The sequence below is a fragment of the Crocodylus siamensis genome, chromosome 10 (assembly GCF_052110815.1).
Source record: "Crocodylus siamensis isolate JL-2025a chromosome 10, ASM5211081v1, whole genome shotgun sequence".
NCBI lineage: Eukaryota > Metazoa > Chordata > Crocodylia > Crocodylidae > Crocodylus > Crocodylus siamensis.
In genome coordinates, this window is record NC_143404.1 from 36652346 (window position 1) to 36669693 (window position 17348).

General features: G+C 47.8%; 1 protein-coding gene across 5 annotated transcripts in view; it reads left to right on the forward strand.

Moving 5' to 3' along the window:
- The window catches only part of SLC4A9 (solute carrier family 4 member 9), a 74266-nt gene extending 57480 nt beyond the window's left edge, over positions 1 to 16786 (forward strand). For 3 of the 5 annotated variants that reach the window (XM_090064519.1, XM_090064522.1, XM_090064523.1), the window contains exons 19-22: positions 5073 to 5246; positions 5851 to 6006; positions 8143 to 8228; positions 15179 to 16786. In XM_090064519.1, the coding sequence (XP_089920645.1) occupies positions 5073 to 5246; positions 5851 to 6006; positions 8143 to 8196 (384 nt within the window). In that variant the 3' untranslated portion in view covers positions 8197 to 8228; positions 15179 to 16786. Of the gene's footprint in view, positions 1 to 5072; positions 5247 to 5850; positions 6007 to 8142; positions 8229 to 9546; positions 10212 to 14258; positions 14387 to 15178 lie in introns of those variants that run through there. The other 2 variants (XR_016444427.1, XM_090064521.1) reach the window with 2 other exon arrangements.
- The last annotated feature ends 562 nt before the right edge of the window (positions 16787 to 17348 follow it).

The window sequence follows — 17348 nt, forward strand, 5'->3', positions numbered from 1 at the left end:
CATTTGTCACACTAAAACTGTCTGAGATGCATTTTAGGGAGTATATTCATCCTAAACCAGTTGGATGGCAGTTGGATGTCTGGTGTTTTATGGCCTGCAGGGCTAGAATTGGAGGCTTACCCTATTTGAAAGAAGAAAGATTTTTAACGGGGCATATAGCAAGGAAAGGCCTGAGCTATCAGTCCTTGAGATCACAATATCCTTATTTATCAAAAAGATATTTTAAGCCAGTTTCAGAGGTTTCTGTAATTGTGCTCATTTATATTTTTTCCAGCTCTGGGCAGTCAGCGTAGGTCCTGGGTAAAAAAGCCCTGGTTTTACAGTACAAATAAAATAAATATACACTTGCTATAAAACATTCCACAAATAGCAGCTCAGGACCACTTGTGGCTAAGAGGGAATACCTGGCTAGGTAGGGTGGTATAAAGGATCTATTGACTCCCTTTTGGATGACCTGCATAGCCCACTTGTGGTTTCAGCATCCTAAATGCATGCCAATGAGACTGTTCTCCCACACTGACCCATCAAGCATTTCTATATTCAGCATTCACACCAGGTCTTTTGACAGCTCATATTTTCCAGGAAAGGCCTTAAGGAGATGTTTTTAGAGATGTCTTAAAAGTATTACAGCCCTTCTCTTTCTGCCACTCGTCCAAAGAGAGACCTGACCTGATAGAAACATGGTCAGAAGGAGTCTTTGTGAGTGATCTCAGTGCTGGGAGGGAGCAGAGAAGCTGGCACACCAATTTCCCTGTAGAACAACAATGCCAATGGACACATTCAAACTGGGGAAGTTGAAATAATCATCCTTTCTGTGTTCACTGAACCAGAGTCTGTAGTAACAGAAGGAAATCTTATGAGGGAGGAGTGGTTACAGATGATAAGCCAAAAGAAAGAAAAATTGAAATTATGTCTCCTTTTCCGCATAATCGTAGTGCAGAAATGAGTTTAGGGTTTTGTAGGTGTAGTTTCTTTTCTTTATTTTACTACCTGACAATTATGAGGAATGTAAGCGCTTGTGTTTTCCCTATGTTTGCTGGAGGACTTCTCTGATGACCCAGGAAGGAGACTGAAAAGAAGGGTAATTGAATCATTCAACAGAGTACTTTTCTCCCAAGGTATCAAATCTAAGTGCTAACGCGTTCAAGCAAAATGAGGTTTTAAGCAATCCAAATAAAAGCACTTTCATCTTAGATTACTCTGGGTTCACCTCATGATGTTTCTGACTTCATAACCCTGACAGTTCTCTGGTCAACCAAGGAGTCTTCCAGGAAGAATAGGGCTGGTAAGACCTGAGTTTCTAATGCAAATAAGAAAAGTAAGAGAATTTTCTTTTTCTTGGTAATAAAACTTTTTCAGGCTTCTTTGTCCAGCAGAAAAGGACACAACCAGTTTTCCTCTTTTGTCAGGCAGAAGGTAGGGCAGGATGGCACTTAGAGATTACCGTATTTTTCGGACCATAAGACGCACCGGACCATAAGACGCACCCCTCCTGGAGCCTCAGTCTCCGTGGCAGCAAGTCCCTCCTTCGGACTCCTGCCCCGTCTGTCCCGGCCGGCCATTTTTATTGCCGGCTCCTGGCCACTGGCACGGGCGCCGGCTTCCGGTGTAAACAAGCGGCGGATGTCCCGCTTGGGCTCCGCTGCCTCCGCGGGCAAGCTCCGCCCCGTCTCCCCGGGACACGGCATAAACAAACGGCGGATGTCCCGCTCGGGCTCCGCCGCCTTCGCGGGCAAGCTCCGCCCCGTCTCCCCGGGACACGGCATAAACAAGCGGCGGGTGTCCCGCTCGGGCTCCGCCGCCTCCGCAGGCAAGCTCCGCCCCGTCTCCCCGGGACACACACCTTCCGACCATAAGACGCACCCTCGTTTTCCCCCCACTTTTGGGGGGAAAAAAGTGCGTCTTATGGTCCGAAAAATACGGTAACTGTTTTTTTTCAACGTAGCCAGAAACTCAATGCCAGAGACAATGGGGAACCCTGGCTTTCCACGCTTGTGGATCTTAGGTAATAAGTGGGAGCTTGGCCTGGGTAAGAGGAGTGGAGCAGCTGGGGGTGCAGGGTGGAAAGTACATATCCTCTCTTGCTTTTCAGAGGTAGAGTGTTTAAAGAAGCTGTGTAATTCCCTCCCATATTGTTCTGTGGGGTCCGTGGTCAGGATTTTGTAGAACTGTGTTGGAGTGGTCTCAGCCTCCTGTACATGTACTGTTTTGACCATGACAATAGTGAGACCCTCCCTTATCGGCCTGTTGTGGTTTTTAAGGCCAAGTATGGCTCTCTGTCCTATAGGACTAAGGTTGTAACATAGGCATTGCTTTATGGCAAACTCAGGATTGCCACAAAGGCAGAAACAACTTATGTACAGGTCGAAAGCAGGGCTGTGGCCCTCAGGTAGAGTCCAGGAGATGTCCTTCCTCCTGTTCTGTGTAGGGGTCAAGTCTGTGGTGCATTGGTGATTGCATGGCTCCACATCATGGTAATCCTTCCTTTGTTAGAGGCGGCAGATAAAAAGCCTCAAAGTCCCCATATAGCAGTAGCTTACTGAATTGTGTACTGGAGCAGAAGAAAAGTCCACATGATAGTCCTGACACATCAAGGGAGCTGAGAGTGTGGCTGGATAGATCGATGATATTTCCTTTGGATTTTGGGATTGCTGTTGGAGCATTTAAATTTGGAAGTTTTGCTTCCTTCATCCTCCCTTATGGAGTCTGCAAGAGGTTTCGTGGCTAGATGCAGAGATCTCTTCTTGGTAAACAGCTGTTTTGTCTGGATAGTTCCTTGTGCTGCTAGTTCTGCAAGTCTGCTGCTAATTTGTTTCTGTTTTGCAAGGTGTCACCCTGTCCTACCTTCTGCCTGGCTTCTGACTTTTGTCAGTTATCTTTAACCTAGAAAGAATATTTACATAAAACCGCTCTCGGTGAAATATGAGGAGGTTGGAGCAATCTGTACAGAGTGGTCCATGCTGTGTCCCAATGGTACTGCTGGATGTCAGACAGAAACTCCTGTTTGAAAAGGAACCAGCACCTGGGAATATCACAGAAAATCCCAGGGAACCACTGCCAGTTTTTTGTTTTCAGCACTGAAAAAACCCCAAACATTAAGACAAGAGCCTTTGAGTTCAGGGAAACACTGTCCAACTTCCAGGAGTGGAATGCCATATTTACATGCATACCACGTGTACCTTTCCCCAAAAGTCCTACAAAACTAGGAAGTGTGTCTGAAGCAGGGAAGCTGTTTTTCTGCATGGACCAGAAGCATGGAGATGGTATATAATGGCTCCTTCTTCTTTTCCTTCTCTTTTTGTGAGCAGACACATGGAAAGAGCAGAGCTGAGTCTTCAGCAGCAGCTACAGTCAGTGGTATAACTGATGGGGTGACAGGAGCAGCTGCCCTAGGTACCAACTTGAAAGGACAGAAAAACGATGCTTGTCACTATAGCCACACAGTGGTGGGGCAGCAACCAGAAGTTTCCATTTCCCCTGTGTGTAGCAGCCTCCCCTTCCCTCCCCTCACTCACCCTTTCCTTCCTGCTCAAGCAAAAGCAGTCAATTCATCTGTGAAAGGGTTTTTTGCCTGAGATGGCTTTTGCCTGAGCAGGAAAAGAAGAGTGAGTGAACTGAATATCAGGCTCTGTCCCTGCTCCAAGCTCCCATAACTCTGGAAAAATCTTTATTCTTTCTTCATTCTGCCTTACCAAAAACAAGGTGCATGTCTTACTTGAGGGCAGGGGGTGGGTAGTGTGCCAGAAAATATGGTATGTCTCAGACTCTGAGCCTTTCCTAGAGCTCGCTTCCAGCATATGATCTCAAACTATTATACATACACACACACTTTTGAGCAGGTCTTATTTTAAGGTACATCAGAGCTGCTGCAGGTGAATGAAGCTGAGAGATGGGAGAATAAATGCATTTTGTGATGTGCTGTTTTGAATACCAGCCCCTCACTCTTCATAGACTGTGAGGCATCAAGAGTTGTAGCATGCCCAGCCAGAGGTGTAACTGGTCATTACTGTACTTCCTCCACCATACCCTGCATCTTCCCTTCAGTGGCTCTGGCTCCTGCTCCAGAAGCAGAGAAGGCAGAGCAGTGGTGGTAGAGCAGGGGCAGGAGCCAGAGGTTTGCTGCTGCTGGGAGAAATGTCACTTCCATTTTTTGCCACTGATGTGTGTCAAATACCAAAAAAAAACAGTCTTCAATACCAAAGAAGGAGGTGATATCTCCCTCCAGCAGTACTGAACCACCAGCCACTACTCCTGTGCATGCCACCATCACTTCTCCAACCTCACTGCTGCTGGAGTTGGAGCCCCTGCAGGAAAGCTGTAGACCATGGGAGGAAAGGCAGGATAGGGGGACAGAAGACTAAAGTGCCCTCCTTAGCTCCATTCTGGTACCTCCCTTCTGCCCCTTAGGCTACACCTGGGGTTCATGCCCTGCTCACTAACCCATCATTACATTACTGGGCCCAGTGTTTCTAGCTCTCAGCACTTTATTGAAAGCACTGAGAGACTTGGTGTTCTTTCAGCTGCAGCTGCAACTGCAAGAGTCAGGTGATTATGTGAGTATTCTTTGGGTGTCAGGTGCTTGCATTTTTTTGTGGATCTGTATCTAAGAACCAAGAAGGAAATTCAAATAACTCAAAAATTACTATTATTATTTTTAAAAAATCTCGTGAGTTTTGGGGCTTGTTTTATGATTTCTGAACACTTGGGGTCTGCAGCACTGACTGTTGTGAGAAGGTCTTTGTCACACACAGGTAACAGTTTCATCTGAGCTCTAATTTTGGGGTATGACATCAGTGGCATTGTGGAGGGTGCAACCAAATACAGTGTTATTCCTTAGAAGAGAAAATGGTTTGAACTATGCTGTACATAATCTCTAACAGGAAGTTGGGGGATTGTGTGGAATATGAAAAATAAATCCCAGTGGATTGAAATCTAGAAACCTCAGGATCCTGGGCTTTATTTACAAAATATAAGATCCTTGATGATGTGTAAAATCCATGTTCATAATCTGGGTATCATGATCCATCCTGGGGACTCTCACTATATGGTTTTTGATCTGTGTTCCATTTTAGTTCATGGACAGAATGCAGCTCCTTCTTATGCCAGCTAAGCACCAGCCTGACTTAATTTACCTTCGTCATGTGCCCCTGCGCCGAGTCCACCTCTTTACCTTCATCCAGATGCTCTGTCTGGCTGTGCTCTGGGTCCTCAAGTCAACTGTGGCTGCCATTATTTTTCCAGTGATGGTAAGAAGTCCCTCTTGATGTCCCTGTAGCTCCTGCATGGAAGAAACTCAGAGGCCACAAGGGAGGTTGCCTTTGTGCCCTGCAATTGTTTAGGATCAAAATTCAGTCCAAATTAGCACTGCTGATCCCCCGTGTCATTTAAGTATTGGAACCACATAACCTCCCTCTGTATGTTTTATCATGGCAACTGAGGGCTGCTGGAGTCCCCCTGCTGTCTGGGCCTGTGAGTCTGATGCCTTCAGTGATGAACCCCATTGCTGTGGCAAGGGAGAAACTAGCCCTGGTTTGGAATGCTCAAAGCTTCCACGTGGAATCTCCAGAAAATACTTTCTAATATCCAAACTAAATTCCCTCTGCTGCAATGGCCTCAAACTGCAGCGGAGGAAATTTAGGTTGGAGAAAGAACTTTCTGACTATGAGGATGGCTAAGCAATGGAACAGACTACCTAGAGACTCTCCTCCATCCCTGGAAATTTTCAGGAGCAGGTTGGACAAACACTTGGCTGGGATGGTTTGGTCAACGATGATCCTGCCTTGAACCTCATGAGGTCCCTTCCAAACCTACTTCCCTGTAATCCTATCTGAGCTCTTGTTTTGGCCCAAGCTGCTGGCCCTAGTGGGGATACGGAAGGCAATGGAGTACATCTTCTCCCTGCATGACCTCAGCTGGCTGGATGACATCATGCCTGAAACAGACAGGAAGGAGGAAGAAGGAAAATTGCCAAGAAGTCCAGAGGCAGAGGAGAGTGACAGTGAGGAGGTAGGTCAAGAAACAGCATCATGTCCTATCTCCTTCAGCCTAGGCATAGGGGAACTAGTCATCTGACCAATGATTGGTTCAGGACTATTTAAGTAGACTGAGCAATGGACTTGGTGACAGGGAGCAGAAATTGTCAGGGACATGTAAGAGCACAGGACGGGAAGAAATCTCAGGCTGTTGAATATAGTCTCCATGATTTACCCAATTATTCCCCAAAATCCTGATTTCAAACCCTCCCACACAACTACAAGGCACAAAATCAGAAACGGAGCGAACATGTTGTAGCATGCCAGAACTAAAAGCATGGGAAGCAAGGGTGCTTCTAATGCTATGTCACTGCAATTTTAGTGATGTAATTGGTTAAGAATGAGGAGACTGGAAGGGAAGGAGCACAATTTGAGGCAAATCATGGTCGAAGCACATGTGGAGGGAGTCAACATGAAGGTTGGGAGGGAGATGAAGGGATGTGGATGAAGGTTGGTAGACCCCTCATCAGAGATGGTGCCCAAGATCTGCACAAACTCATTCTGTTCTCTGAGAGTCCCAGCATGCCTCTGGCAGAAGCAGGAGAGATTTGTGGCGGTTGAAAGCTCTACTTTTTATTGAAAGGCGGGTTTAGGCATTGTCAGTGTTTGCAGCTGGCTGTGTCAGGCATGTCCTGGGACCTGCAGCCATGTTTCTTACAGTGATGATTCCAAATACATCTGCAGTGGAGAGTGTTATGAGACTTTGAGAAGAGTTGTTCAACAGTAACTTCTCTTCGCTGGCTCTGAGGCCTTTTCATGGGACTAGTTACCATAGAACATCACCAGATCCAGAGCAGCAAATCTGACCAGCTAGGTGGCCAGTACAGGCTTCTGTGAATGCCTGGGATAGGTATGTGAAAGGTTAAATGATTAATTATTTAACTGATAAGCCCAGTGATAGCTGGTGGGGCACAGTTTGGCAGGGAAGTGGGGGAAGGGAAACCAAAGGCAAGAGGGCATGCAGGAGGGGAGGGAGAGAGGAGGAAGGAGCAAGGAGGAGGGGTTTGGGGTGGGGCAGGGGACTAATGCCCTTAGCCTATGAAGTTAAAGAGGAAAACAGTGGGCAGCCTAATTATTAAGTCATTAGCTGCTAGTTCACAGGTGCTCCCTCCCTCCCAGCATGGGGCTTCTGGTGGGCTGTGCTGTCTGGCTGGGCTTGCCAGACAACACAGCTTCCTTCCCTCCTCCCCACCCCCAAGGGCCTCAGAAGCAGCTCCCAGCAGCAGCTGTCTCTGAGTTGCTGTGTTATCCATTAACCGTTTAACCGATATACTTAGAAGAAGTTAAATGGATACTTTTTAAAACTATATTTATATCCCTAGCCTGAGGAGCAGTAAATTATTTAGCATGCTACTGCTAGACCTGTGTGGGACACCAGACTCTAGTATTCTCTCTTCACAGCTCTATACAGAAACAATGAAAGGAAAGCAATTTGCCAAATCCTGAGGTGTTGCTGTGCATTCAGTGTACAGGGGCACATCAGCAATTTCCCCTTGTGAAAGTGTCTTTCAGCTGAAGATCTCAAAGTGCTTTGATTAACAAAGGGTCCCAACAGTTAAGTATCACAGCTGGGGAAGCCAACGCCCAAAGAAGAGGAGCCCAGCTTTTTCAAAAGTTGTTGGTGCTCCAGTTTCTGAGGGTGCATCTTGGAGTGCCTTAGCCTCTTTTTCAGAGATGCTGAGCTCCACATGACATCAGTGGGAGCTGGAGGTGCTCAGTACCACTGAAAACAGCACAGTCTCAGGGTCTAAGAGAAGCACTATCTAATAAAAGATCACTTCTGAGGATAAGAAACTTGCCCAAAGTTTCAGTCTCAGAGCTGTGAGCTGAAGTCAGGGCTTTAAGTGCTTCTTGGCTGTGTATATAGCTCCATAGTGTGGAAATACAAGTTAGTCACTCCTCTGTCACAGGGAAACCACCCCCACAAAGCTGCAGGTAAAGCTACTGGAGTTTCTGAGCGAGACAAACAAGCAGAGAATGGGTGTTGGCTCCAAACTGGGTGTGGAGAATGCAGCTGTCTCCCAGTGTAAGTGTTTGAATGAAGCTACATATTCAGTGTGCAGCTGCTCAGACTGTGATCCTTGCCTTGGCCTCTGTTTCTTTCTTCCAGTCTGAATTAATGTACCTCGAAAAAGGACCAGAAATCAATATCTCTGTGAATTAGAAGTGAGGCTCACCGGTGGGACAAAGTGAAAGGTGAGGGGAAATAATTAATGTGATTCATTTTGTTTGGGCTCACAGGCCTGTGTGCAGCCAGGGAGCTGTGGGTCTTAAGGACCTCTGGAAATCTGTAGGAGCAAGAAGGTTACTTGTAACAAAAAGAGCTTCTTTCTTACCTCTCCCTGCCTGCCTGCCCCCAGCTCCTGGCTACCACCCTGTTCTTCCTGCCATATTGAATGTTTAGTGTTATCCTGATTCATGCGTAGATAGCTCCTTCGGCTTATGCTGAGACTAATCATAGCCTGTAACATATCACTTCTGGGTTCACCGCTAAGCATGCGGCCCGCCCCCCGACACACTTCTGAGGGACACTCCATCACAGCATTCACGAGCTGCGACTGGTGCCTCGAGGTATGTAGAAAAAACATTTAAAGCTGTGTCTGTGGCTGAATCGCTACTTCTCTGAATCAGCATTGAATCTTGAGATATGGATTTGGCCCAATCGAACCGGGGACAGCGATCCAAATCAACAAATTGAATTACTGTCCCTGATTCAGGCCGAATCTGAATTGAATATGGCCTGTTTCGCACACCCCTACTGGAAAGAAGCCCAGGCAGTGCCAGCATATCTAAAAAGTATCAGAAGTAACTGCTAATTCAGGAAGGTCAAGTCTTAGGGTGTGCACAGACACACATCGTTTTCCTAAGGGATGATGCTGGAAGCTGCGTGGTAGAATAGTAGGAGGTGGGGAACTGACACAGAGAACAGGGTTGGTGAGACTCTGTTGCCAAAAATGTCAAAGTACTCTTGCATGTCACAGCTATTCTTCAGGCAGATGAGGACAGCATAGAAGTCTAGCTCTGTTACTGCCTGGTGGGTAACAAGGACTGTCATAGGAGAGGCAGCATGTAGCCATATCTCCTACAGGAGGAATCAGCCACTGTTGGGAATGAAGACACCTCAGGAAGGAAGAAGAGCAGGATTATTGGCTTTAGTGTCTCTGTGAAATATGCTGGGACTTTTATTATGTAATTAGAACTGAGCAACAGAACTCAACTGCTAACAATCTGCTTTATCAGGTTCCTCTCCCAAACCCCAAAGATCACAACACAGAAAAGCAAAGCAGCCTGGGCTCTGTGCTGTCCCCATCTAAATAACTCCTAGCACAGCTCCTCTTGCCACACAGGAGCCTCAAGGGCTCAAGCCACATACTGTCATAGGGGCTTTGCCCACAGATCAAAGGCACTTGCTAGCCTTTGCTAACAAACAGTAGAAGTACCAATGTTCTCATGTGATTTCCAACATGGCTTCTCTGTTGGTCAGGAGTATTTTCTGATGGTCTTGCATATGCAGGAAGAAGGCAGCTTGCATTCTGGGAGAAGGTCTCCAGAGCTCTACTGACATCCCAGGTATTGAGCCCAGCTGGTGCACAGGTGGTTTATAGGAAAGGTGCAACACATGGAACACACACCTTTTATTGGAAAGGTGTAACACATGGAATGAATGTACCAGGATATTCAATTTTATGAACAAAACAGACAGGTAGTCTCTCTTTTGCACTCACTCTTTTATATCTCATGAGGCTGGATAGGACAGCAGCATTTCCAAATATTTCTTCTTCATTGTCTCTAATTGGATACCATTAACTAAACCCTGTTTGCCACTGGGTGGCCCAGATAATCTAACAATGTATGAAATAGGTGTCCTGTCTATTAAACTGATATTCCTCTGTCATCTCAATCCCTTGGTTGTAAATTATCTAGCCTCATTCAATTAAAATGAAACCATGCTTTCTAAACTGATTTACTCATTCCCATTGTATTGTGCATGCAGGGGAATAAGTGTTAGTGCCAGAAACAATCTTCTCGGTGCAAGTCACGCCAAACATTGTAAGTCTCTTACTGATTCAGAAATAGTCTCGGGCCCAATATGCTGTCTTGGAGCATCTACAGTGCTAGAGGGTCCAGTTTCTCAAAGAAAATAAAGGAGGGAGGTTGAACTCATACTCATCTACAACTCATGAAAATCTTTCTATCCAGTGTTTACAGCTCAGACAGCACTAAGGCATATCTCAAGGGAAAGCCTTTGGATCTCACCTTTCAGGAAAGAAATTCTATAACATCTGTAACTCAGCACAGACGTATTCCATGGTCAATAGAAGTGGCCAAAGTTATAGAATTTTACACCCTAGATTGTTGCTTCTTCCTCTCTGATAGGGATGGTGTGCTCATGAACACAATAGGTTGCAGTAAAGATGCTGGGATGTGATAGAATATGGCATGCTGGGAGCAATAAGTTACATGACTGTGTTAAAAACAAAAAATTTGCTCTATTTTATGCTAACCAAAGGCTAAGGATATTTTTACAGCAGGGGTGACCAACCTGTGGCATGGGCAGCCTCTGCGTGAGGCAAATGATGGATCAAGGAGGGGACAGCCTGCAAGCAGATAGGGTAGGAAACAGAAAGAAGAGCAGCAGATCCAGCAGAGGAAGGGGATTGGAGTGGCACTCAGGGAGAGTGTAGGGCTAATTTGTGGCATAGCTTCCAAAAAGGTTGGCCTTTGCTGTTTTACAGGAAAAGAAAATACCTCTGTACTCTGGTAACTGTGTTTCTTTTGGCTTATCTTTTTCATGCTCTACAATAGGAGTCAGTTCTATATGCAACTGCCCTCCTTTCACCACATATCTCTATCATATCCTGCTGAGTGGCAAGATAATAGTTGCTGTGGGGGCTGAGTCCTTGCTCCCTCAGGATGGACCCGCATCTTCCTGAGGATGGGGCTCTCTCTCACCAATGCTTCTGAGGCAGACTGGGTCCCCCAGGCCTTATCTCCAGAAAGATATGGGTCCATTTTGAAGGAGCCCACATGAGCTATTCTCATGCTGACACTACCTAGTAGGACATGATAGAGGTATATGATTAGGGCCTTTCATAGTGTCTTCTATTAAGCAGATTACAGACTTTGTAGGAACAGGTGAATGAAGCAGATTACAGACTTTGTAGGAACAGGTGAATGAAGCAGGTGTCATCTCTCAAGACTGTTGTTTCAGGCTTTCTGCAGACTGAGGCAGATTACTGCCACATGAATTACACTCAAGTCACATTTTCAAGTTTTTCTTCTCACTCAGAAGGCTTGGAAACATTTTTAAGGGCTTGGGGCCTTGCACACAGCCCTCTAGTGACTATGGCCATTTTTATACATGCTTTGGGACATGGTATCAGGTACTTTAATTAGTGAGCCACAATAATTACAAGTGCCCACACATCACGTGTATCAGCATTCCCACACTGAAAAAATGGTGGCAGGGCACTTTGAACTAAAATGCATCAAATGTGTTTTTATTTCAAAGTGCACCACCACCATTTTTTCAGCCCAGAGACATGTGGGGATGCTGATACACGTGATGTAGAAGGCTGCCAAAGCATGTCAATTTCCGTGATCCAGCAAACTCAATTAAACAAGTCTGCTCCAACATGCTGGATTTCCAGTGCATTGGGGCAGGCTCTGTTCACATCTATAGGAGCCCTATATCTCAAACCAGCCTTGGCAGTGTGAATTTTAATGCTTCCTGGAGGTGTGAAAGCAATTGTGTATCATATTGTGGATAAACCTTTTCACTTCCAAAATGTGACCAGCTGGTGCCACTTTTGCTATAGCCATGATGAGGTTTAACATCCATGCCTACATTCCAGTGTCTTTGGAACTTCCCATGAAATCTAGAGGAAAGTACCTTTTACGCCACAGTCTTCTCAGCCATCTTCTGATGAATTTTATTTTCTGCCATATATTTATTTGAATATGTAAAAATAGTTTTAATATTTGAGACAAGCTACAAAAGTTATTGATATCATAACATTCAAGAACATTGAACACTGAACAGTTCTACAGGCCTAGTGAGAGGCAGATTCCCACCTGCACTGGAACTGCATTTGGCACCTCAGTTAAGAGATGAGATGCAGAAGTAACTTTTATACCTCCCTTCATGGTCTCTTCATTCTCAAGGCTGTTAGGATTCAAACCAGGCCTCAGCACAAATTAGGGCAGCCTCAGGATAAATCCAACTTGTCTGGTACTTGAAGTTCACCATAGGATAGATCACCAGTCCTAGCTGTTCCTTCCCATCTTTGACTAGCCCTCCCAGGCCCCAGAAGATTGGGCATGAAGGACTGGCATTATCAATTCCATCCCACCTGAGGTGTTCCCTATCAATGGCTGCTAAAAGGTTTCCTTTGCACTTCTGGAATTTCTAAAAAGATTAAATTAGCTAGTGCAGAACCTGGTTCTGGTTTTGAGCTAGTTCAGGAATCTCTGTGCAGTTAGTTGTGCTGCACTATATTGTCCATATACATTATATATAATAGTGGCCCCTATGGCAGTTCCTAGATCAAGATTCTCTCCTTCCTTTGAGAGGAGGGAACAGATTTAAACTCTGAAAGCTCCACAACACTTCTAATTCTGCCTTGCTGAGCTGGGTTCAGTGGAATCAACCCACTGCACAGAAAACACACCATTCCTGCTTAACTGGTCTTTATTTAGCCTGGATTGCTAAAACATGAAACATTTTGGATTACAGATATTTTCATATAAAGAACATTGTTACAATTACTTCGTAATGACATTCAGTGGAAAGTTAAGAGTTAATAAAAACTTGATGAACAACCTGACAAGTTTTTGAACCCAAGACATTTGAAATATGGAGCAGACTGTCCATTTGCCAGTGTTAAAAAATCTGTTTCTTGATCCCATGAATTGAATAGAACTGGATGAGAAGTTTTCCCATCCAACAAATGTTTCTGAAAATTCCAGACTTTTTCCCCATCCTGCACTGGGGTAAAACTGATATCTTTGAAAGTTTTTCATAAACATTGAAAGACAGAAATAGACCTACCCACCCATCTCAAAGTATGGGAGTGACTCACCATAGATCATGGATTACTGAGGCTCAAGTATTGCTCCCAATGAGGCACCCTAAAAAATTACATACACTGTATCTCCCTACTGCAGTGTTTCCCAAACTTGATACCTGAGGCACACTTTTTTTCTGGATTAAAAGTGGCAGCGTGATTCACTTGTACACCCAAAAAAGTGTGTGTATGTGAGTGTGTGTGAGAGAGAGAGAGATAGAGATAGAGAGAGTTCACAGGCCTGATCTGGTCCATGATCTTGATCTCACCCCGTGGTCAGGGTCTGATTCTGTTGGTGGCAGAAAATGTGGAAATTTGATGGCAGAGAAGTAGCAGCAGTGTTAATTGCCACCATTTCCCCACTGCCAGGTTTCCAGACCCATGGGGAGCCCCACAGGCTGGCTGATATGGCTCTACAGGCCAGATCTAACATTGCTAGGGTGCAGCTACACAAGACACTTTACTGTGCAGTAGATTAGTCTACTGCTCAGTAATGTGTCACTGGCTATAGTAGATTAGTCTACTGCTCAGTAATGTGTCACTGTGCAGTAGACTAAATTTCTGTTCAGTTAACTTGTACCTGTAAATGTAGGCACTCAATTAAGTGCACAGTAAGTGCCCAGTAGCGCACATGTAGATACTGACCAGGAGCAAATTTGCTCCCTGTCAGCCAAACCACAAGGGGGCAGCTTCCTGCTTGAGCCAGAGTCACAGGGCTGGGAGTTTATCATGCCCATGGCAGGGAAGGCTTTTTACCTGTCCCAGCCTGGCCTTCAGACCCCTCACCTGACTCTAAGGCCTGTGCCAACTGCTGCCAGCCCCTGGGCATCAGGTCTCAGAGGTGTGAGTCCATGCTGGCTACAGCAGGCTTGTGATCCCAGCTCTGGCCCCGGGGGCCTGCTCCACCACCTGTATGGCTCCCAGGTACTGTGCCCCTCTGCTGAAGGTATATACCAAGCCCTGGAGGCACCTGGAGTCTCTGGCTGAGCCTCCAGGGTCTGGAGCCTCATCAATGCCAGACAGTGTCCTGGGGCCCCAGCTGAGCAGAGGGAGAGACTGCTGACCTTACTTCACTGTGGAGTGATGCTGAGGTGCAGATCCAGTGAGGAGAACAAGCCGGGGAAGACACTAGCTGTGACCAACTCCATATCCTCCCCAGAGAGGGCCACTGCCTGGGCAGCCCAGGAGCCATGCCTCTGTGCCCTGAGGCACTGCCAGCAAGCCACACCACGTTGCTGTCTGCAGGGACAGACTTGGGCCACCAGGACTGCCTGCCATCCCCTTCCGGTAAGCCCCACACAGAGAGGAGAGCCAGAGAGGCAAGGGAGTGCTATGGCCACCTGTGCCCATGCCAGCTCTGCTGCCCACCCCCGGGCTGCATACCTGGCCTGCCCACCCTGCTTGGCCTGGCTTCTGGAGTCCCCCGCAACAACACACAGAAAGGCAGGGGATAGTGCAGAACTTGAATGAGAAGCCAGTGCTTTCCAAGCTTGGCATCCAGAGACCTGTCACATGCAGAGACACTTGTTGATGGCAGTGGCAATCTCCTCCTTGGCTGCAGGCATCAGGCTTGTAGTGTAAGCAGACGTACCCCTCCAGGTGGTGGCACATGTTGAAGATAAGCTCAGGCTTGCCTGGGGCACTATCAAAGCTCAGGGTCCCGCACCAGGTTCTCAGGTGCTCCAAAGCATGGCAATTAGCAGCAGCAAGGTGTAGTGAGTTGGGCACCCCTTGGTGTGCTAAAACAGCTCATTGCTGAGCGCCTGGGGGACTCTCAGCAGGGGTATGCTTGGGATGCAAGCCACATGCCATGGGGGCCACTCCAGAGAGGCCTAACGGGAGGGGAGGACAGGGGCTAAGTGGGTTACCTGGCCCCATGGAGAGAGTGGGGATGGAGGGTTCAGCTGGTGGCAGCCTTTGGTGGGGGCCTCCTGATCTATTTGCCATGGTGCCTTGGCTCCATTGTGTGCATGACCCCCAGTTTGAGGCCAGGTGATGCACAGCCCCCTCAGTACAGTGCATGTTACCTCTGAAATGTTGCAAACTCTCACAAAGACCCTCTTTGTCCTTGCTCTGCAGGTCCAGCAGCTGCATATGGGGTAGAGGCACCAGTCGCCACTGGAGATGCAACTTCAGGGACACCACCACTATCCGCCACCAGCGCCCTCCACATGTTCTGCCTCTGCCAGTGGTGCATGCCAGATTGCATCTTCCTGCTGGACCAGTTAGTCACTGTGGTAGAGGAGTGGCTGGTAGACACTGGGCTTTGTGCACCCAGGATGTGGAGCGCAAGTGGGAGAGGGATCAAAAGGATCATGCCTTCTAGGACAGGCTCCTCAACCTCAAGAAGAGGCACGCTGCTGTCCTCAAGAGGTTGCTGGAGGCACAGGAATGGCAGGCTGCTGTGGTAGCCTGGGCAATGGAAACCACAGAGGAGGACCACCAGGTACTGCACACTATTGTAGCCTTGGCGGTCACCTTCATAGTTTCATAATTGATAGGGTTGGAAGGGACCTGAGCAGATCATCAAGTCCAACCCCCTGCCATGGCAGAAAAGAGTACTGGGGTCAAACAACCCTGGCTAGGTGATTATCTAGCTTCCATTTGAAGACCCCCAGGGTAGGAGCGGGCACCACTTCCCTTGGAAGTTGGTTCCAGATCCTAGCTGCCCTGACTGTGAAGTAGTGCCTCCTGATGTCTAGCCTGAACTTGCTCTCAGTCAACTTGTGGCCGTTGTTCCTAGTTACTCCTGGTAGTGCTCGGAGGAACGGGACTCTCCCATTCCCTGCTGGTCCCCCCGGTAAGTTTATAGATGGCCATCAGTTCCCCTCTCAGCCTTCTCTTGTGGAGGCTGAACAGGTTCAGATCCCATAGCCTCTCCTTGTAGGGCCTGCCCTGCTGCCCCCTGATTATGCGAGTGGCCCTCCTCTGGACCCTCTCAATGCTGTCCACATCCCTCCTGAAGTGCATGCCCAGAACTGGACTCAGTACTCCAACTGTGGCCTGACCAGTGTCTCATAGAGGGGGAGGATCACCTCCTTGGACCTGCCTGTGATGCATCTGTGGATGCATGACAAGGTATGGTTAGCCTTACTGACTGCATCCTCACCTTCATGCCACCCTCCAGGCAGCTACCCGTGGCCCTGCGCCAAGCCCCTCAATGGGGCTGAGAGAAGGTCCAGCATTGCCTGCAGCAGCCAGGGCCCCCTGCCTGCCCCTGCTCCTGTGCTGGGTCCCCTGGCACCGATGCTGCCCACCTGGGCTGACACCCAATGCTCACTCTGCTTCCATGTGGCCCTCAAGCGAGAGATGGCCACTGCTGGGCCAGCTCTGCCCACAGACCCTGCTGGCTGTGGCCCTATGGAGGAGGAGGGAGAGCAGGCTGGACAGCACCCACTCTTGCCCCTAGTTGAGCCTCTGGTCCACTGGCCTCACCACAGTGTCTGCAGCCGTGGTGGTCCCCCCCAGAGGCTGTGGTTCCAGGCATCTCTCCCCAGACTGCACCATAGGCACCTCCAGCCAACAGTTCCCCCTGACTCTAACATCAACCACACTCTTTTAAATAGCTGCATGGAGAACACTCCCAAAAATGTGTTGATTTGGTGGTGGTAATTGAGGTGGAGGGGCTGTTGTTAGGGAGGGAGGATGGAAGGAAGTGTGTTGTGGTAGAGGGAAATAAAGATGGTTGAGTGGAAACTGTCCAGAGTATGTGTGGTCTTGGTTGGGTGCTGTGGGCCTGGGGTTCATAGGCAGCTGCCCATGGACATGGTACCCTGCCCACCCCTGCCAGGGGTGGGGGGAGGGCAGGGAGTGTCCATGGTGAATTCACCACAGGCTCCTGGGACAGCTTCCCCTGCCAATCTGAGTATGTCCCCCTGAAGACCTCTGCCAGGCTGAGACTGCCTAACCTGGAGCCCTGTGCCAGGCTGAGCCTGACCCACCAGGAGCCCCCTGGTATCTGGGCAGTCGTAGCTGGAGCCTGCAGCTCTCCCTGTCTGTTCCAGGAGGTCAAAGCAGGGCAGAAGCAGGCCTGGATCTACTTAATCCTATAAGGACCAAATCTGCTCCCAACAGGGTGCACATGTAGATGCATTCCCAGGGCTGGCTTACTTTGAAAGAATTTACTGCTCAGTAAGCCTAAATCACAATAACGGTTGAGAACCACCGGTGTAGTTTAACCACTGGTGATATGCTTTGTAAACCCAGGATGGAAAATACTATATAAATGCACAGTGTTATTTTGTATATG